The sequence below is a fragment of the Elephantulus edwardii genome, unplaced genomic scaffold, assembly GCF_000299155.1.
Source record: "Elephantulus edwardii isolate Elephantulus edwardi_28Jun2011 unplaced genomic scaffold, EleEdw1.0 scaffold00258, whole genome shotgun sequence".
NCBI classification, from domain to species: domain Eukaryota; kingdom Metazoa; phylum Chordata; class Mammalia; order Macroscelidea; family Macroscelididae; genus Elephantulus; species Elephantulus edwardii.
Window position 1 is genome coordinate 3,702,640 of NW_006400008.1, and position 23,232 is coordinate 3,725,871.

Consider the following 23,232-nt stretch of genomic DNA (forward strand, 5'->3'; position numbering starts at 1 on the left):
AAATAATAATAATAATAATAATAATAATTTAGAAACTACCCTTCCAAATTGACAAACTTTCTGAGTGTTTGGTATCTTACCCTGTCACCTCGCATTCCAGGAAGTCCAGGGGGACCAGGCAGGCCAGGGAGGCCAGGGCTACCATGAGCACCCTGAGAAAACAAACACATCCCAGAGTCACTGACACCACCACACTGGGTGCACGAAAGACACACCCTTGGGCGTATTGGTTTAAGCTGCTCCTCTAATTTAAGCTGCTTTCTCACATCTCAGAAGGAGAGGGCCCAGACATCACACCCTCCAACCTAAGAGCCCTCCTTCCCGGATTCTCATTCCTTTCAACACTGGACCCTTTGAGTCAAGCCCCCTGCTCAGTACTGCTTCTCTTACTGTGTAAACAAGAGCTGCACAAGCTGTCAAAGGCTACATTCATACAGTTCTCTCCCATTCCAACAACAACCAGAGGCCCAAACGCAGCACCTCATGCTCCTCCCACTTTTAGAATGTGTGCTCCAAACCACTCCGATTATAAATCCCTCTTACGGGTATCTAGGTATAAATTTAAATTGCACATTTCCATCTTCATACATTCATGTCACAATAGGATGCTATTTAATCACCCTTTCTAAATTGTTTTCCTCACTTGGTTAAAAAGCTTTTAAATATTAATTGATGGAAAGCAAAGAAACTGTTGGAGAATAGAATTATGACTTACCAGTTTACCTGGTATACCTGGTGGTCCTACTGGTCCTGTTTCTCCTCTACTGCCCTTTAACAACATAAACATGATTGTCACTTAGCTGCTTTACTGTGATGCAAATGCTTAGCCATAAGGTAAATAAAGTAACATCAAACATGGGTTTTTTATTTTAATACAAAAGTGTTCTACCTAATAGGACTTTGAGCGGTATATAGATCATCATAGAAAATGTCCATAGCATCTTCTATCCATTTTCCAATAAATTTTATCATGCTCTTTACTCTGAGGACACACTGCTACTAGAAATAATGTCTGATAATTGAATATGAGACTGTAATTAGTCATTTTCAACACCTAAAATCACAATCTAAATTATGATAATTTGTGTACAAGTTTTAGTCCCTAATTTAGACTGTGTTTTTGAAGTATAGCTGTATGAATTTTAAATTCCATACAGTGTCCAGGACATAGGGTAAACTTTGGGTTCTGTAGCACATTTTCAAGGAATATCTGGCAAATGATCTTAAACATTAAGTGTGAAAACAGAGACATGGGACAGAGATGTTTGCCTCTAAATTACTATTACAATTTCAGAAAGACACAGATGGTAGATAAGGATAAATTTTCTGCAATAAAATCTTTGTTGTGCTCATTTTTTCCCTCAACATTTCTTAGATAATTAAATAAACTTTGAAAAATACAATTTATAATGAAGATCCCAAAAGCAATCCTCAGATTTTGTTTCTGAGACAATTCTAGCCTTCAGATCTAAACTATTTGAGAAAATAAGACACATGAACTTTTGCACCAAAACCTTGATAGTTATATCCAGTTGGAAGTAAGCTTGCTTTATTTGTAAAGCATGCTCAAGTAAGCTGACCAGTGAGATTATTGTATATAAATAGTCACACGCCCTGTAAGGTGTATATTAAAAATTAAAGATATTTACTGATTTAGTTCTTCTTTAAAATGACATGATAACTCCATATTCATGATTAATTTTTATAACTACATTTTATAACATTATTAGGCCATCCAGTGCTCATTCATCTTTTTATCAAACAAGGTGTCAAGATTAATAAATGCTCTGAACTTTTAGTGTTTCTAAAAATTAACAAATGTTTGCTAATTGCAACAATTTCTAGCTACGACGTATAATTCTGTGGTAGTGGTCTCATAAGATTTATAGGTGATCAGGACTAAATGATCCTAATAACTTTCAACAGTTTTTCACCCAAGCAACATGTCTAGTGTTTTTGGAGCAACACATTGGACTTTAACTCTTATTAGTACTACTTTGAAAGCAACTTAGAAGCTCTGTGAGGACTATGCTAAAAGGATGTAAACCAGACACTTCCGCCTATCAATAGAAACCTGAAAATAAAAAGAACAGGTTCCACCCTATCATTTCATCTAGCAATTCAAAGTTCAAGTCATATTTCCTTCAATATGTCTTTTCTCCTAGTATCTTCAAATAACATTATAACCGCGATCTTAAATATCATTGGGCTAACATGACTTTAATTCACAGAGCAATTCATACTCATTGGTGGAAAGTAATTAGTAGTCACTGGTGGGCAGTAATATCAGAAAATGAAAGCTCTGTCTTGACACAATCTCCAAGTATTTATTCCTAAGTAAACAAAGCTTAATACCATTTTATTCAAAATAAAGATGATTAATGTCTTCTTTTTCATCCCACAAACCAAAAGTCCAAGTTAAAATAAAAGTTTATATAAACTTTCATACACTTTTGAAGGGATTCATTATCTTCCTAAAGATAAAGGGTTTTCCCTCCTGCTATCATCTTTCTCTGTCATTTACAAGCTATTAATATTCTGTTCCTAATTGTTTTTTTAACCACTAGTGGGCCCTTGGTCATACATTCTGTTGGCTCAGAGCCCCATTCACCCATTCTGTTGGCTCAGAGCCCCATTCACCATAGATGGCCTGACCCATTGAACTTGAGTACTCAAAAGCCAGCTCGTACGTCATTGAGAAGCTGCTGAAATTATTGGCATTGACTACTCTGTAATTGTACAAGTAGACAGAATGTGGTTCTTCATTTTTATCTCACTTCCATCCTATAAATATCGTTGGCCATTTGGGACTCAGGTGTTTCTACAGAAATCCTATCACTATGGAAAAACTGTAACATGCATTCTTATAACACCGACCAAACAGCTATTAACCAACTGTTAGGGCAAGATTTTCTGAGGGTCATTTTTGTGATTTTTTTTTTATATTCTAAAACCATGCATCTTTTATTCTCTAGGCTTTATATTTTTATTTAATAAAACAGGTTAATATGAATAACTAGGCTATGAAAGTAGTCTTTGCAAACATATTAAACTAAACTCATCCTGCAGGGAGTAATTGACTATGATACTGGTAAGCACAGTATCCTGAAAGAATCACTAAGTAAATGAAGAATCCAGTATGCTTCCATAGTTGGAATATTCAACTATAATCTCGGACGAGGGCTGGGTAAGATAAGGAAATGATGGTTATACCTAGTGGCTCATATTTACCAAACCCAGACAACAAGGATTAGAACAGGGTTTTTTTAAAAAACCTTTTTGAAAATGGACCCAGAATATAACCAAAAACCCACCATTAAAAATGAGCCATAATCAGTGGTTGCTTTCCTCTTGAATACTTTGTGTCACCACATGTTACTCCAATATTCAGGTACTGTGCCAACTCATCCCTGTTTAGGGAACTGATCAAGGCTTTAAAGATATTGATTCTGTACAAGTCATACTCAAATCTTTGCATTCAGATCTTCTGAGGAGTTCTTTAGAAAGCTATTTCGTTGCATGGCATGCACTACCCCATCTCCTCAATTCTCCTTACTCTAAGTTCCTCCTTTTCTGATTCTGTAGACCTGGGGTAAGATCCAAGAATCCATTTGGGTTTATTTTTGTTGTTGTGTGCAGGTTTTCAGAGGCAATAAACTGTACTGGAAGAGACTTTTCATCCTTCTTCCAGGTAGCAGCTGGTGGATTTGAACCTCATGCTTTTGAGATTACATGCAGCTTCTTTCTGCTGGGCCACCAGAACTCCTTAACTCTGGCTGTGCATCCAAATCCTCTCAAATTTGGGTTTAAGAATCACTATGTAAATTTGCTATAATTTGTTTATTAACCCCATATAAATGTACTTTGACTCATGTGGAATGCCAATCATGAATGTTTCACAAATATTGCATTTGTCTTTAATCATCTGGATTTGGCAACTTCAAATTTAGGGAATCTAATTCTGAGTGATAACTTGGACTCTTGTGGAATTTCTCTTTCAATGTGACTTTTCCTAGCCATTGTTTGGCATTCTGTGAATGGGGTGTATTAGCCCATCCACAAAGGAATTGACTGCTATTCCACAAAGGAATTGGCCAGTCACAACAATCTTCAAGTGGATTGGCTAGTCTCACCATTGATTTGAGCAAGGCAGCAGTGAGAAGCAGATGGATCTTCTGGCACCATTAAACTAGAAGTAAGAGAATGCAGGACACCCTTTTTGCTCAAGCTGCACCTAAAGCAGCAATACCTATGGCAGAACTGGAGACCTGATGTGAGATGGGACCTGATGTGAGTTGGGGGAGAACCACTCTTGGCAAGACTGAGAACTTTGTTAGACTACTGGGGTTAGGAAGTCAATATTGGCAGGACTGAGAACTTGGAAACACTGGTCTAAAGCTGTGAGGCTCGAGGCTGAGGTGCCTGTATGCACATTTTGGAAGCACTCTTGAGTGTATTCTGTTATTAATCTGGATTATAATATTTTTACTTCTCTAATATGGTTCTGTGTGGTCTGTGAGCAATTGCATTGGGTTTTGGACCCAGAAAAGCAGTAAGACTGGTGTTGAGACAAGTAGAAAGAGGTGTGGGAGTATGGGCGACACATCTGACCTCATGGGAATTAGTTTTGTGTTACTGATCTGTGGGCAGGGATAGTTCTTCTTTGTAAAGTTGGTAAAGGACAGATATGCCTGTCCCCATGAACCTCTTGCTTTTTACAGCTATCAAGGCTTTAAAGGGTGCTGCTAAAAATATGCTAGACCACCACCACCAAATATGCTCAGCCATGCATAACTGCCATGCAAGGAATTTAACATCTCTGTGCCTCAGATTTCTCATCTATAAAAGAGACAAAAACAGTAACTACTTTATAGGATTGTTGTGAGAATTGAGTAAATTAAGATGTATAGAGCACATAAAGAACAGTGCTGCTCACTAAAGTAGTTATTGTTTTTACCCAAGATAATTAGCAAAGAAATTTGTCAAAAAAATGGTTTCATTACATGTTTCATTTTCTTTTTTTTCCAAACCTCTACATCTCCTTAGAACTATAAGTAGTGTTTAGAGAAAAATAGGTCCCTAGTCCAATTGATGAAGTGGATTGACACAGTAACTGGGGCAATGGGGGTTGGTATGTCAGACTTAGTGAGACTGACTCAGGACAGGGCAGCATTCAGAGCTGTTGTACACAGAGTCGCTATACATCGCAGGCGACTCAATTGGCCCATAAAAACAATAACATACTATGACAGGTTTGGGAGCAGGAGTAGCATCCACTTCCTAAATAACATGCCTCCGGAAACTCTATGAACTTTGATAAATGTCCATAGTTGTAGAGGGGCTTCAGGCCTTTTGTTCATAGGATCACTATGAGTCATGCTTGACTCAAAGGCAATCAACAACAACAGTCCTCATACCTCTAGTGTCTGTCAATATTGTTGATCACCAAACAGGCATCCTCTTTATAAACTGGTCACTACTTTGTAGAAATCATTTAAATAAATACATCCAGACTAAGAATTCAATTTGGAAGTTTTTCTCTTAATACGTAACTAAAAGAACACAGAGAATATCAGAACTTTAATTGTACATATACTGCCAAAATTATCCCACAATAAAAGTTAGAGGACTGTTCCCTTGTGTTCTAGTTTGTAATGGTTATTATATTTTGCATTATTGCCCAAAATCCTAACAAGCTGAAGAATGAACATTATCATTAGTACCATGCCATCTTAGAAGTGGGAAGTTCTAGCCATTATATTTAATCTGTAAATGTCTCTCTGTAACAAAAAGAAGTTTATTAACCTATGAAATAAAAGTTGATTTTCTATATCTTTTGATAAATTAATTTTCACATTAATATTGGAAGATCTTACTGTCCCTGCTCTAATGATAACCTTTAGATCTGTCACAAATATATTTAAGAATCCATTTTATAGTTTTATAGAGTTTATATTTTTCTCCAGTATAAATGTAAATATTCCATCACACAAAGAAGCAGGTGAGTATATATCTAAACTCTGACTCTCACAGTTGCTTTATAAATCATGTAAAAGGTTAGCATTCCAGAGCTTAGTGCAAGTGAGGCAGTGCAGCTTAGATAATTTAATATTACTCCATAAATGGATCTCTGTGTTGAGGTCAAGCAGTTCTAGTGTGTTACATGCTGTGTGGCTCGCCAAAAAGGTAAGCAATTTAAATCCACCAGCCACTTCTCAACAGAAAGTTAAGAAGTATCATACTGCATAAGATCACTGTTGTAAAAATAGAATGATAGATAACTAGTAAAATATGTTAGGGGATCCCATGAGGGAAGGGGTAGGAGCAGAGAGATGAAGATGGGTAGGGGCAAAATCAGAGTTGCACAATTTGGTGAGTGGAGGGAGAGGATAAAGGAAATGGAAAAGATCTGGTAGGGACCTGAAAAGTAGTGGTGGCCATAGGGCAATGGTGATTAATTTAATAAAATAATAAACAGGAATGACCGTGTGCAATACAATGTGAATAAAGAATAATGTGAAACGCAACGTATCAGAACTTTGTAAGTAAACCACAACATAAAATAAAAATGCAAAAAAACTATTTGCAGCCTCTGAAACCCACTGCGGGGTGGCTGTGAGTCAGAACCAACTTGATGGCAATGAGTTTGGGATCGGTGTTGAGATTATTGATGATGGGTGAAGGCAGAGGTTCACAAGAGAAATGGGACAGGCTTTTCATACACCAACTACTCTTCAGAACCCAGGGACTATGCATAGTGCTCAGTGTGTCGTTATTGTCAGAGCAAAGCAAAAACACTATCCTCTCAGTGAAAGTTCTGGTGAAATCTGACAAACTAGGAAGAAGGGAATAGGTAAGAACTATGGTTGCTGGAGAGGAATGGGCAACCTCCACCTGGGAAAACCCACCAGAGGGTCAGCTATGGATTGGTTCCCATTATACAGCACACACAACATCGCATGAACAGACCAAACAGGCCACCTTGTCTGTTCTGGAGCAGAAGGTACCCAATTTTAGGTACAAAACAAGTGTGAGTAAAGACAGCCAGATATATAACATGAGTAGAAATATATTTTTAATATAATGTTTTTTGTTGTGATATTGACAAAAGTTGATGGGACTATGGTAGGGAGAGGGAGAATCTCATTTCATTTCAAAAGCATTCTTTAATTATCCCTGGATAACTATTAAAACACATTAAAAATACATTCTAAAAAAATTCTAATTTCCTATACTAGGTGTCTCTATTTTGAAGTTGTCAGGAAATGCTGATAAAACTTGGGAAGAAGAATTGAGAATGTGTGAACTTTTCTACAAAACTAAATTTAATGATGCAACATGAAAGAACAAATTCATTTTTTGTAAATACATTAGGCATTAAAATTCTGCTACAGAATTATATTTGTAGCTTCTCATGACACTTTTATGGAAAAATTTATAGTAGGTGAGAAATCACTTATTTTAAATGAAGGAAGCTCAGCAAGATTTACTATGTCTCTAATTTACTAAGTCTCTAGTGGCTTTCATGAACTATTTATCAAGCATCTATGTTATGGCAGGTCCTGAGAACCTCAGGAGAGTCCCAACAAAACATACGGAACACAAAGTTGAATCAGATATGGAGATAAATCCTCTCTAGAAATGGCAACAGAGGCACAAGATGGGTACAAATGGATCAAGGGCTGTAAGTTTTACAATTAAGAGAAATCCTTTTGCCTAAAAGACAAGGCATAATCAAAGTGTTTTCATAGTAGAATTAACATTTCAATTGTATCTAAGACAGGACATGGAAGGTTGGCTAAGCTAAATGAAGGTGCGAGCTTTCTGTATCCTGAGGTTGACACAAAGGAAGAAAGGCTAGGAAGTAGAGTGTATTTGGGAATCAGCAAGGAGCTCAGAGTGACTTAAACACAAGATCTAAGTGAGTCAGCAGCAGGGGATGTTAACAGTATCAAGACTTTGTTTTACCATCAGTGAAGAGTCACTGAGGATGTTTAAGTGGGAGAGAAGAGGGATAATAGAAGGATAGAAGTTATAATTTTTGAAAGAGCAATGTGGTAAAGTGTGGATGGACTGAGCCACCACTATTTTACAGGGATTATCCAATTGTGTTTGGCATTTTGTTTGTCAAATATCCAATGGATAGAGGCCATAGGTGCTAGACAAAAAAAAATCCTGTAGAACTACAGTCTTGGGATTTTTGAGAATAGCTTTTCTATCTATTGCCTTAGTGCCACCAACACCCCCACGCCCACTAATGGTCTCCAAAAAGGGACTGGGGGAAAAGGGTATCAAAACACAGACTTTTAAACAAACTCTGTTTCTTCTTTCTCTTCCCTTAAGTACCATGCTAAACTATATATCGTATTCATATGCATGTAGCCTTAAGACTCTACTTTTTGTCTCAGGCCAAAAGTGACCTTTTGGATTTTCTCCCAGACTTTGTAACAACCAACAATAAGCATTTTAGCTGTGCCTCTTACAAAGTTAAGACATGTCCCTTCCACACTGTCCACCTAGCATGAATGGCTACATGAAAAAGGGTTGATGGCCTGTGGAGCAAGGGGTGCTGTGGATCCCTGAAATGTTGACTTAGCCCATGTGGGACTAAGGCCGAGTGAAGGGACCAGCCAGTCTGAAATCAAAGAAATCCTGAGTTTGTGGCTAATACCCATTTGGACCTAGCCAAGGATGGCAGGGATGAGTTGACCAGAGCCCAACGAGATGAAAAGAAGATGTTTTATTCTGTAAGCTTGTGTTAGTTAACTTGCTGTCACCTTGATGGTTTGCTCTGGACTGTAGTTGTTGTTGTTGTTAAGTGCTGTCAAATCGCAGGTGACTCATAGTGACCCTATGAAGGAGAGTCCTCAATGATTGGGTGTCTCTCCTCCTCTCTCAAGGTTCATAGGATTTCCAGAGGCAAACTATTATGCAAGTGGATGACACTCCTGCTTCCAATGCTCTGGACTAGACCTTTGTTTTTTAGATGTGAATCCTCAAAGCTTTAGCTATAATAGAGTCTTCAGAGAAAGAGACATGCTTGTTTCCGCAGAGCACTGGTGTGATAAGAATGAGCAAACCAGCAATTGGCTACCTAAAAAGAGGAGACTAAGTTGCAAGGCATGAAGTAACTGGCTTACATGCTTTCATGAATGTAGATTATGGTAAGGGGAAGGTTGATCCTTCTAATATGAAAGACAATGAACAGAAAAGCAGAGTGAAGGGGGCGAGGCAGAGGTAGGGAGTGGGCAGCACATAGTTTCCAGCTGCCTCAACTGCAGGAACGTATGTGCTTCACTGTTGATCAATGTCTTCAATATCATCAACAGCTATGAGACCAACATAAGAGAGAGAGCTAATCAGACTGTAGAGAGACTGTGGCAAGGCACATCCTGAAGGAACCAGATGGAGCTAGACAGAATAAGGGACAGAGCTTTTGAGAAGAGAGCCTTTATACCAGGAAAGAAAAAGTAGAGAAAGTAGTGCCCATCCTCTGGGGCCAGAGATTCTTTACCAGAGGTATCCTGTTGTTGACTGAGAAGCAGTCTGAATTAACTAAGAATTGTGTCTTGCTGTTAACCTGCTTGGGCTGCTGTTCACTAAACCTGGTCTTTCACTTACTAATGTCCTTTGCCTTCCCCACCCCTCAACTTGCTACACTAATAAACTCCACAATTGGAATAAAAAGAGATTCTATAAAGTTTGTTGGTCATTTGCAATGATTTCCCACCCCCCTCCCCATAAGTAGTAGAAGTAGGTGCAACAGAGTGAGTGGGCTGTTTGACCTGGGGGGGATCATATTTATACCATGGGTGTTTTTCATGGAGACAGTTCCCCTTTGTGCAGCTAAAAGAAGTCAGACTCTGCTGTCTGTCCATGTTACCTACAAGAACAAACAATTAATTATCCTAGCCAATAGCAGCAGTCATACTGGGAAAAGTTGGTAGAGGAAGGAAAGTGTAGAGGTAAGTCAGAAAATCAAGAAAAGACTATTATAACCTGAACCTGAACGAGTTATTACCTATTATACTAACCCAACAATAATCAGAACTAGAGAGGTAGAAGAAGGAGTTAAAAAGAAGACAAAAGCAAGGAACCTTGGGAAAAGTCCTACTGAATATAACATAATGTGATGAAAGAAAAATGTCAAAGCTTTTAGCCACCATACCAGATAGTACGGTAAGAATTTGGACTCAAGAGAAAGTCAAACCTCAAAACACAAGAGGAGGGAACGGGAGGGGCTTAATCATGAGGTTATACAATTTGCCGGGTGCAGGGGTGAGGGAAATCGGAAGAATCTACTCTGGAAACAATGTATTGGGATTTTGTAAATAAACTAGCATAATACAAAAAGAAAATAAGCAGCAATAGGTGGTGAAGCAGGTGGGAACCTCTAGGATGCTTGTGTGCTACCTTACAGGACAGTCAGGGACCTGGAATTGAAGTTTGTAGTGAGACTTATTTTGTGAGAGAAAAAAAAATAGGAACCATCAAATAAGCCTTACCTACACACCATTAGCTAGATTGGAAAATGAAAGAAGGGGGGGAAACCGCAAACAGGGGAAAAGTTCGGTGTGAAAAATAATGTATATGAACTTTATGAACTTTGTATGCAAATTAGTATAAAATGAAGTTTTTTAAAGTTTTTAAAAAGAGAACTAATCCAAGATCTAAAACTAGTGATCTACTTCCACTAGGAAGAGAGAATTGAATCACCCTTCTCAGGCATTCTGTCTTTAATTCCTTGGTTTATATAGCCCATGGCTCTTAGGATACATCTCCTCTATTTTGTGACACGCTTTGTGTTCAGTGCATAGTTCTGGAACACAGTAGGTACTTAGTTAATGTTTCCTTTCTGATACAAATTTTCTTCAGTAGAATGAAAAAGAGCCAAATTCATTCCATGGAGTTGGAGTCGACTCATAGCTGACCTTCCTGCAGGATTGCAGAGACTATAAACTGCATGGGAGGAAGCTGCTCATCTGTCTGGGTTTGACCACTTGCCTTTGATTTAACAGCACAACTTCTTAACCACTAAGCTACCAGAGCCCCCTATAAAATGAATTGTTTTTGTTGTATATTGTTGGGTCAGAACTGACTTATAGCTAACCCTTGAGCAGGTTTTCTGAGGCATGGGAAGAGACTGCCCACCTTCTCCCACAGAGCAGATGGTAGATTCAAACCACCTTTGAATTGGCAGTGAAATTCTTTATCACTGAGCCACCAATGCTTCTAATAAAATGAATAGCAGACATAAACTATAAGCCTTTTCAAAGTTCCAATAATGCTTTCTCATATGACTAGATCTTGCTAGATCCAATTACAAAGCATCTTTATTGATTTACAAATGTGATCTCTCTATAGCCTCAGTGCATTGGCAATCAGTTTAGTGAAATTATTTTAGTAAGAAACTCACACAGTCTTCATAAAATAAAAAGAATAAGTGATGAATAAATAAGCAAGGAGCACAATAAGAAACAGGAGCTAGCTTCTTTGACTACAGGGCAGAGGTCAGTTGGCAAACATCTGTGAAAATGGGAGAAACTCCGTTCGCTCGATTGCCACAAGACATCTGGGATATTTTACTTTCCTCGGGCATGAAAATTCTTACTCAACATACAAAAAAAAAAAAAAGAAACTTTTTGAAAGAATTGCTTACAGTTGGAAATGAATTTGGGTTATTACTTGGAGCTCTTTTAGTTACCCAGCAGAGTTTGATAATACGAATCTAAACTAGAGGCCAGAGGAGGAAAAAAATTTAAATCTAGTGTACATGTGTAATGTTTCTCCAATCACGATTAGAGAATTTCTCTCTAAGAGTTGAACTATATCTAGCAAGAAAAATGAATATTTCTAGATGCTATAAAACTTATGCGTTTACAGTCTCACCTTAAGAAAAAATAAATGGGCATTTCTTCAATACAGCATCAACCCACCAACTGTCATCAAGCTGATTCCAACTGAGAGCCTCCCTACAGAACAAAGAACTGTCCCCACAAGGTATCCAAGGCTATATATATATATATACCCCAAAGAAACAAAAACACATCCACCTAAAAATTTACATCTAAATGTTCAGATGACCATATTCATAATCGCCAAAAATTCCTAACAGACCAAATACTCATCAACTGATGAAAGACTAAATAAAATGTTATATATCTACATAGGGTCACTATGAGTCGCAGGAGACTCGACGGCACATAACAACAACAACAACAACATCTATACATTATTATTGTTTAGCAATTTTTAAAAGGAATGAAATACAGATGTATACTGCAATACAGATGAAACTATAAACACTGAGTAAAGTCAAAGAAACTAGTCACACACGCACAGTATTATCCTATTAGTATGAAATTTCCAGAACAGGCAAATTTATAAAGTCAGCAAGAGGATTGACAGTTGCCTAGGGCTGGGGCAAAATGGAGAATGTCTAAAAATGGGCTCACAATTTCTTTATGAATAATAAAAATGTCCTAAAATTTATTGTAATGTACATATACTGTATGCATACTAAAAATAATTAAACTCTATACCTTTTAAATAAATGAATTATATGGTATGTGAACTGTATCTCAATAAAGTTATTTGTCTTTTTAAAAAAATTACACTAAAATATTTCCTTCACTACAAAATGAGAGCAGAAAGGATCATCATGTTTTGGTTTTTTGGGGGGGATGATGAGGTTTATTTGGAAAGCAACAGTTTATAAATAGTTTACAATTTGTGTCAGAAATGCTCAGGCTATAAGGGAGCTCTGGTGGCCTAGTGCAAGAAGCTGGACTGCAATCCCAAAGGACTGCAGTTCAAAGCCACCAGATGCTCCACTGGAGAAGGAGAGACAATCTTCTTCTGTGCCATTTAGATCCGATTCAACAGGACACAAGGAGAAGGGGTGGGGGGCATGGAAAGAAATTCTCAGGATACAATTCTTCATTCAGTACAGGTTCTTCTCAGGTGTACAGAGCTGTCTCTGATCTTCAGTCTCTAGGCTCTGGATCCTCCCTTTCAGCTCTGGGCCAATGATATAAAGTGCTTTGTAGTTCTGCAAAATATGTGTCTACCACACATACTCTGCCAGTAGGCCTAAGCAAAGGCCCTCAACTCTAGCTCTGAGGAGCAGCAGTTCTAGTTCAAATTCATTTCACCTGGTTCTCTCCCACCTGTGCCACTGCTGGTGGCACAGAAACCTGTGGCTTAAGGAATGTGATTCATTCTTTGATTTTTCTTTCTTGATGGAAATGAGATGTCCATTTTTCTGCCTCTGAACCTACCCAATTTAAGCCTGGCAAAATTAAATTTAAAAACAAACAAACAAACAAACAAAAACCCACGCATCTGACTAATCCCTTTACTAGTGGTTTTTTGAAGCAGTCCACTTTTCTGTTTTATAAAAGATGATATCTATGATATATTTAAACTGCATTTCCATTACATTGTCTTATTTGGACTTTGTACGGATGAAGTGTGTACTCAAACATCAGAACATTCATTCACATATGAGTAAATGACCAGGCCATCAAACACTGAGAAGGCACCTGAGGAAGCTCTACAGAAGATGAATACTCACAGGAATCCCCCGTGGGCCTCTGGGCCCCACTTCTCCTGGTGGCCCCTGTTGGCCCTGTCATAGAGAAAGGAGGCAGAGGAGAAGTTAGCACTTCTTTATCCTTTGTTTTGTGAACACAAAAAGTTATAATTTATGGGGTGGGCAGATGGGATCTTACCGGTTTGCCTGAATTTCCCATTAGACCAGGCTTCCCAGGAGCACCTGTATTTCCCTAAAAGGAAAAAGCAACATTCAAAAGAATTCAGCCGATAAATAAGCATCATTTCCAACATGCCTTACTGAGATTTGGTAATTATTTGATTTAACTAGCAATAAATTCCTACTTTCATAATGAGGACTTGGGATGACCAAAAGTCCCACTTCAAATGCCTGGAACCTGCCTGTGTCTCTGGAAGGTTCTGGACCCACCATCTGGAGGATCTGGTGCCAGAGCCTGGACACCCCAATCCCAATACCTGGAGAAAGACCCACTACCACCCCTCTGTAGTATACCAAAATATCAATATTGCAAGTGGACCCATTTTATTTCCTTTCCCCTCACAAAGTGTGAGCTGCATTTAGCCCAGAGCACCTTGGACTGGCCTAGCTGCAGCAGTTGTCTAACAGAGGAAGCTGCTAATTCATAGGCCTTTTCTCTTCCAAATTGAAAAGCAAGTCTTCCCTTGAGTCAAACGTTAGGGTACCTACCCCACCCTCCTCTGGAGCAGTCATCTCGGACCAAGAGCCTGCTATCACCTCAGGCATGAAAAACTCTACAACAGCAATGTGAAGTAGGAAGCAGGCTTCATCACACCCTACACAAACCCAAAACAAGATGTCACCCTCAAAAAGTGACACAGTATGTCAGTGGAATTTCTGAAGACAGAAAGTCTGATGAAACTTTCTGACACAGAATTTAAAAGAAAAATGACTGAATATTTTCAATGGATGAAAGACAGACTTGAAGAATTACAGAATATTGCAAGCAAAAATGAAGAGGAGCTTAAAAAAAAACAACAACACCTAAACCAACAACCCATAACAATGCAGATAAATGAGGCATTAGAGGCTCTAGGAAAACAAGAAACTACATACAATGCAAAATATGAGGACCAATGTTTCAGATGCTATCAAGATGTTGAAGGGACACATGAACAGATTTGAAGAGATCAAACACAGAACCAGAGAAACTGAAGATAGAATTGTCACCATTGATCTGTTAGAACAAAAAGCAGAATCAAAAAGGAAGGAAAAAGAAGAAAGCCTAGGAATAATGTGAGACTCCATCAAGAGGAATAACATGTACATAATTAGAATCCCAAAACAGGAAGAAGCAAGTAAAAGCACTGGAAAAGTTGTGGAAGAATTACTAGGAGAAAACATTCCAGACATAATGAAGAATGTTGTTGTTGTTGTTATGTGCCGTCGAGTCGCCTGCGACTCATAGCGACCCTATGTACAACAGCCCTAAACTCCGCTCTGTCCTGTGCCAATCGCACTGTCTCTGACACTCCCATCCCAATTATCCCAGTCACTGAATCAATCCACCTCATAGAAGGCCTTCCTCTCCTGCGCCGTCCCTCCACCCTCCCAAGCATGATGTCCCTCTCCAAGGACCGGTCTCTCCTCACTACATGTCCGAAGTAAGTTAGACAGAGCCTCAGAATCCTTGCCTCCAAGGAGCCACCCGGTTTAACCCTCTCCAGGACAAATCTATTTGTTTTCCTAGCAGTCCATGGTATTCTCAGTACTCTTCTCCAGCACCACAGCTCAAAGGCATCAGTTCTCCTTCTATCCTCCTTGGTCATTGTCCAACTCTCTGATGCATAACAGGTGATTGCGAAGACTATGGCCTGTATCAGACGCACCTTAGTCTCCAGAGAGACACCACTGCTCTTCAGCACTTTGGAGAGGTCCCTAACTGAAGAATGAGAGAATATATATTCAAGAAGTGGAATGAATACCATATAGAATAGACTCTAAAAGAAAACCGCCAAGGCATATCATAGTCAAATTTGCCAGAACCAGAGATAAGGAGAAAATTCTGAGAGCAGCTAGGGAGAAAAAAAAGAGTAACCTATAAGGGAGAGAAAATATGATTAACTATTCATTTCTCAGCAGAAACCATGTGAGCAAGAAGACTGAACACTTACAAGAACACAACTGTCAACCATGAATTCTATATCTGGCAAAACTGTCCCTCAAATATGAAGGAAAGATATTCTCAGAAAAGCGGAACCTAAGGGAGTTTGTAAAAACAAGACCAGGAAACACTGAGAGACATCCTTCTCACACAGGTGCCACAGAAAGCAGGATGGACCAAAGTAACCAGCAACAGCATCAAAAAGAACTCAACAACATGATAGCAATAAAACCTTGCCTCTCAATAATCACACTGGACATGAATGATTTAAATGCACCACTGAAGAGAAAAAGAGTAGAAGATTGGATTAAAAAAAATCCACAATATGCTGTCCACAAGAGACACACTTGAAAAGTTAAGATAAAAAGACTAAAAGTAAAAGGTTAGAAAAAACTATACCAAGCAAATGGCAACCAGAAAAAAGCAAGAGTAGTGATACTAATCTCTGTTAAAATAGATTTCAATGCAAAAACCATCACAAAGGACAAGGAAGGTCACTACATAATACTTAAAGGGTCAATAGAACATGAGGACATAACAATAATAAATATCAATGCACTAAATGATAGACCTGCAAAATATATAAAACAAGCATTAGCAAAACTGAAAAAGGAACTAGACAACACAACTATAGTAGCTGGAGACTTCAATACAATACTCTCAAGAAAAGATATAACTACAAGGAAGAAACTCATCAAATATGCTGAATAATTAAACCATGCAATAAACCAACTTGATCTTATAGATACAGGCTAATGCACCAAAAATACACAAGGCAAGTATCAGTACATTCAAAAACATGGAAATAATATAAAGCATCTTCTCAGACCACAATGCTACGAAATTAGAAACTAATATCAAGAGGATAAAGGAGAAAAAAACATACATTTGGAAGTTGAACAACACCTTGCTTGAACATGAGTGGGTACAAGAAGAAATAAAAAATGAAATTAAAAAGTCTCTTGAAACAAATGACAATGAAAACACAATTTACCAAAACCTCTGGGAACCAGCCAAAGCAGTAATCAGAGGTCAATTTGTAGCAATAAGCAAACACCAAAATGCAGGAAAAATGACCATTGACTCTCTAACCCAACATCTCCAACCAATTGAAAACAAACTGCAGGAAAACCCGATACCTGCTAAAAAAATTGAAATTATAAAAATTAGGGCAGAAATAAGTGAAATAGAAAATAGAAAAACAATTGAAACCATCAATAAAACTAGAAGTTGGTTCTTTTAAAAGGCCAATAAAATCTACAAACCACTAGCAAAACTAACAAAGGAAAAGACTCAAATAATTTGATTAAAAGATAAAATGGGCAATGTCACAACAAAACCAACTAAAATAAAAAAGGAATCTCTTTTTCCAAGTGTACTTTTTCCAGAAGCCATTCAGATTCAGGATGTTGTTTTATTAGCTCCAGAAGTATTTAAAAGGTAAAATGCCAAAAAATAAAGGTCTTCAGGCAGGCAATAAAGTAAAAATATTTTGTTTCTTCACAATGTTAGTTATGCCTTGCCTTTGGCTTTTCTTTCTCCAATACTTTTCCTTGAACACATGTTACTTCCTATTAGGACAATTAGAATTATGAAGAATTGATTGGGCCATGAGGAAATATGAGGAGGTACTGTTGGCATACTTTGGACATGTTGCAAGGAAGGACCAGTCCTTGGAGAGGGACATCATGCTTGGAAGGGTAGAGGGATGAAGAAAGAGAGAGAGACCACTAACGAGATGGATTGATTCAGTGACTTTGGTAATGAGGATAGGTGTGTCAGAGACAATAAATTTGGTACAGGATACAGCAGGTTTCAGGGCTGTTGTACATAGGGTCACTATGAGTCACAAGCAACTTGATGGCACATAACAACAACAACAAAAACTGTTGGGGAAAGTCCTGCCAGAAAGCTGCAGAGAGAGTTGGGGTCCAAATATGCCAGCTTCACCATCCATCATTCATAGTCCACTAATTAGGGATCTCTCGTCCTGGAAAGGGTTAAACTGGGTGGCTCCTTGGAGGCAAGGATTCTGAGGCTCCGTCTAACATACTTTGGACATGTAGTGAGGAGAGACTGGTCCTTGGAGAAGGACATCATGCTTGGGAGGGTGGAGGTACGGCGCAGGAGGGGAAGGCCCTCTATGAGGTGGAATGATTCAGTGACTGGGATAATTGGGATGGGAGTGTCAGAGACAGTGCGACTGGCACAGGACAGAGCGGAGTTTAGGGCTGTTGTACATAGGGTCGCTATGAGTCACAAGCGACTCGATGGCACATAACAACAACAACAACAACTCAAGATATCAAAGACCATGACTATTAAGTTCCCAATAATTATATAACCATATAATCTTAGATCAATTTATATAGTATTCATATTTCAATTATATTCACATTTTATTCCTAATAAAGCAACATTTTATTACTTTAATTTTTCTTTGCTTATTTCTTTTTTCTTTTTAGTTGTTTCCTTTTTAATTCAGTACAGAATAAAATCTAGTTAGTCAATAGGCTAACAAAATAGCCATTCTATTTTTACTTCGAGGTAACATATTAATATTCATTGACGTAAGTTTCATGGCTTCGTGATTTCTTCATCATTTAAGTGGTAAGGAACAATAAACCTTTTGCTGCTTTACACAGGCAATGAGCAACGTTTTCATGAAAATGGTCTAATCAGTAATTCCTCTTCACAGTATTCTTTCTGAAGCTAAGATTCACATTTGAATCTTTAAAGCTTTGGCTCCTTTATTTCTCCTTTGGGTCAAATACAAAGTAAACAACACATTGGAAGGATTTAAATTATTATTATTTAACAATTAAATTATTGCTAAACTAAATTCATAAAAGAGATGTAAAGAAAAAGAATCATTTAAAGGTTTTCATCTTTTACCTTTTCACCAACAATCCCCTTTGCACCAGGAATTCCAGGAACACCCTATAAAAATACATATGGTGTGTGGTTTAATCACCCAGTCTGAAAATCCATCAGACCCCAACCCTGCCGAACATTGCTGTGAGGCTGAGGGATCCCTAACAACAGGAGAACCCCAAAAGCATTTTCATGAAGGGGCATCATCCTACTTCCCCAGCTCACAGAAGTCAGCTACAGAATCACCCAGTTTTAAGGAAGCTGTGTGTTATAAAGTCTTTAACTAACTAAATTTGTTTCTCAGAGAACAAACTTCCAAATTAAAATCCTGTACCATTTCCAGATTGACAGGAGCTCACTGAGACTCTAACTCTGTGATACATGATGTGGTATCATGTACTGAGTAAAAGTATGAGCACAGAGAGAAAATGTTAGAACTTACTAGGAAAAGGTGTGAAAAAAGGAAACAAGGAGATTGGGCCTATTTCATACTGTAGAAATCGGAATTTTTCTGAAGTTGATTGTTTAATAGGTGTTAGATGTCATTATAAAGTGAAAGCCCGACCTCCAGTATCACCAAAACCACTTCCTGAACTATCTAACCACCAAGAGGACACATGCAAAATTCACATGCACTTCCAGCCACATTCATGAAAGGAGACAGACATCTGAATGATTTAAAAGTTACACATAATCACAAAGGGACAAATATTGCATGGCGCCACTGTTGTCGAATGGGACTGTCCTTGGGGTTGGGGAGAGACTGAGTAAGATGGGTTCAATAATGTATGCTGCTCTGAAACAGAGAAGGGAGAAAACTGTTTAAAAGAGATATGTGATTAGGTATTTTGGTCATGACAGGAGTCTAGAGCGATGGCTACATGGTGGAGTGGACCTGGGGGAGGGTTTGTAAAATAATGAAAGAATCTTTCACTTTTCCAAGAGGGTAATGTCTGGTGGGGGGGAGCCTTGGGAGGGGACAAATCTACAACAATGAATGAATGGAAATCCAAAGCCTCTGTAAATTTTCACTGAAATTAATAACAAATTTAAATTAAAAAAAAAGAATTAAGTTAGAGTAAGGATGGCAATGGAACCACCTTACCTCTGTAACTTGATTTGTGCCACTATTAGAACCTCTACTCAGAATATTATTGCTTTTCAATTTTTGACTCATGCACCTTTAACTTGTTAGTTAAATTTGTATCTTCTAGGCTGCAACACTTCCATGATACATCTTCGAGGATATGAACATGTACGGCTAAGCACAATTGATAACAGTGCATCTAAATTCCAAAATCAATCTCCATAATAGTCTGTGTTTCCTACTGCCAAAGGGGCCCTTTAGAGTAGTGAGAGAAGACCTTCACCCTGAAACCCACAGCGTCCCTTTTCAGCAGGAAGTAGCTAAGAGAATATGCCATCCCCTTTTCCTTATGAATCAGGGTGAAGTCTCTCTCAGGGAGGAGTGATAGGGAATGGCAAGGGACACACTGACAAAGGAGATTAATCAGAACTGGCTTTGACAAACACTGTGGCAATTGGACAATTAAAACAGACATGGGGGGGGAGAAGAACGAACTGGGGATGAGGGTGGAGAAAACAGTGCAACAATGAATGAATGAAAACCCAAAATCTCTGTAAATGTTCATTAAAACAAATAAAATTTAATTAAAAAAAATAAAAGTTACACATAATCTAAACATGGTGTTGTATTTCACTTGTTCTCTGAGCAGATTCTCTTGTGGCTCAACCGAGCTAACAGAAAAACATTCCCGAAATGACCAAAAAGTTAGAGCAAGTATATAACCCTCCTCTCATTTCAGGGTTAGAAAAAAAAAAACCAAACAAACCAAAAACCCAACAACTAAACAACAAAAACAACAGCAAAAAAACACACTTAAGAAAACTTGATAGACTAGAAAGAGAGATTTAAAACGTAAAATTAAAGCTTAATCATTCAGAGAAAAAAATACATAAAAATGTAAACTATCATATTTTTCAACAAAAAGAAAAGAGCTATTTCCATTGAGTCAATCACTTCCCACTTTTAGCAAACCTGTAGGATAGAGTTAGAATTGTCCCCTTTGGTTTTCAAATTAACAAATCTTTAGATAGGAGACTGCAGCATCATTGTCCCACACACTAGCTGGTGGGTTCAAATCAGAAACCTTCTAATTAGAAAATATGCACTTAACACTGTGCCACGAGAGCCCTTTTTGTGCCTTCCCCAGAACATGCTACAAATGACATAACATGGCACTCCCTAAAAATTCTTCTCTTCAAAACGTGTATATAAGCCCATAAGCATTTAAAGAGCCAGATACTCACAGGTAACCCCTGCAGTCCCGCATCACCAGGAGGTCCATGTTTCCCTGCATCTCCCTGAAATCAAAGTTTTCAGCCCATCAGTAATGACTGTGTTTCTTCTTAGAAAGGGAAAGGTACAGAGCCTCCTGGTCAAAGGAATCCCCTATCAACTGACCTCACATGCACTTTTATTAGAGTATGACCCACTGCAGAGTGAAGATTAGGAGCTGGACGGGACACAAATTTAATTAACAGGCACAATTTCCCTCAGCCGAATCAGTGGGCAATTTTTCTGAGGTCTTGAAACTGAGCAAATAACTACTCCAGTCTAACAAGTATTTGACATTTGGTTAAAAAAAACCAAAAAAACAAACAAACAAAAAAACTTTAAAAGGAGAAAAAAGACAAACGCTGGCTAAATAAATTTCTTGGAAATGGAGTAATGGAAACACTGTGTTCAGTTGGTTAGAGCCCAGATGGCTGAGTTCAGTCCTGGATGAAATCACACAGCTACCTTTGTTCCTGGCATCCCAGGTATCCCATCACGGCCATCCACACCTGGCAAGCCCTAAAAACACACAAAGAAACACTGTTCTTTAAGAACAATCACATTCTGATTCCCTTCATTATTTTTTGAAGGTTTGTTACAAGTTAGTAATCACTTTGATAATTACAACTTGAGACATACCGTGTCTCCTTTGGGCCCAGGGAGGCCAGGAATTCCTCGAGAACCTTGAGCCCCCTGCAGGACAGAAAAGAAAGAACAAGAAGTGAGTGCTTGACAATATACTGAGGCCATATCAAACAGATAAGCAAGCAGATGACACAGAAAAACACAACGCTTATAGCAATTCTGACTAAACTGAACTCACCCTCTCTCCTTTGGGACCTGCTTCTCCTGGAGGTCCACGCCGCCCTTGTTCACCCTGTAAGAAAATGAAATACGATCAAGTTACTCATTGACTACCTTAAAATAATGCATGGTACACATTACCAAACTATGTTCTCTCCTCCAAAGGACTTTGACATATCTTGGACACCTGGCCCTGAAAATATTTCAAGAGCAATTATATTATATTAAAATTTCTATTATCACAGGGACAATTAAGACTTGCAAGCCTTTTGTTTTTCTTTCAACATATTGTAAAGGGTATATATACATCTATGCTCTGTAGGAGCCCTAGGACGTAGCACATTACATTACATTGTATAATAGGTGTGCATTTCTAGATCTATATATATATATATATATATATAAGCTAAAGCTTCACACTGCAGGTAATGTTGGCATCAGCGACTATGTCTACATTATCACCTAACCTCATTGCAATTTACATTCGTTAGCACTAGTTCCCCCTCTGAAATCCCCCTGTTGATTATGGTTTCTGTCAAAATATTCCAGCTAATATTGAAATAGGGCATGTTGTTGTTGTTATGTGCCATTGAGTCACCTGCAAGTCATAGAGACCCTATGCACAATAATAGCTCTAAACCCTGTCCTACCCTGAGTCAATCTCCTTGTCTCTGACAAACCTACCACCATTATAAGAGGCTGTATATTCCTAAAAGAGGCTTTTGCAGAATTATTCAAATATCTTAAAACTTAGAATCTCCCTGCTGCTACTGTAAGTCAGTTCAAACTTATTTCGAACTGGTCAAAAGGACATTTAAACTTCATAATATGTTCTTGGGAGCTGTGGCAGCCTAGTGGGTAAGGAATTGTGCTGCCAACTCAGAGACACATTGTTCAAATCTATCATTTGCTCTGAGGGAACAAGAAAGGCAATCTCCTCCCAAGCAATTTACAGCCTCTGAAAACCCTTAATAATTGTCAGTTGTTAGTCGATTCTTACTCAATGGCAATAGGAGAGTATTCTAAATTTCCTGTTAAATCTGCTCAACATGAACATAAATATTTTTCAATTTGACTCTGCTTTTGAGAAAAACAAAAAATAAAATCTAAAGAATCTTTCTCTATACTAAAAAAGAGATCCTTACCTTAAGAAAAATTTTAAATTAATATAACTGTTGTCTCTTTTACACTTTAATTATTCACATATGAAATATACTGCATACATATACATATCGTTGTTGGTGGTGTTGTGTACCAGTGAGACAGAACCCATGCATAGCCAACCCTCTGGCAGGTTTTCCAAGGCAGTTAATTGCAAGAGAGGCAACTGCCCTTCCTTTTCCCAGAGAGCAACTGTGGGCCTTTGTGATTGCAGAACAGTTTCTTACCACTAGCTCTAGCCACCAGAGCTTCCTATATATGGACTCCTCAGGCTTATACATGCACATACGGCCATGGGGTTGGAAGGTGGGAATCTATAATTGTTTAAAAAATTAT

General features: G+C 38.2%; 1 protein-coding gene across 1 annotated transcript in view; it reads right to left on the reverse strand.

The window, feature by feature from the left end:
* COL9A1 (collagen, type IX, alpha 1) overlaps nucleotides 1–23,232 on the reverse strand; it is a 126,799-nt gene that overhangs the window by 32,695 nt on the left and 70,872 nt on the right. Inside the window, exons 22-30 of the mRNA XM_006899479.1 lie at nucleotides 21,755–21,808; nucleotides 21,571–21,624; nucleotides 21,397–21,450; nucleotides 20,904–20,957; nucleotides 18,594–18,638; nucleotides 13,734–13,787; nucleotides 13,577–13,630; nucleotides 716–769; nucleotides 81–152 (exon numbers count right to left, since the gene is read on the reverse strand). Of these exons, the coding sequence (XP_006899541.1) occupies nucleotides 81–152; nucleotides 716–769; nucleotides 13,577–13,630; nucleotides 13,734–13,787; nucleotides 18,594–18,638; nucleotides 20,904–20,957; nucleotides 21,397–21,450; nucleotides 21,571–21,624; nucleotides 21,755–21,808 (495 nt within the window). The remainder of the gene's footprint in view (nucleotides 1–80; nucleotides 153–715; nucleotides 770–13,576; nucleotides 13,631–13,733; nucleotides 13,788–18,593; nucleotides 18,639–20,903; nucleotides 20,958–21,396; nucleotides 21,451–21,570; nucleotides 21,625–21,754; nucleotides 21,809–23,232) is intronic.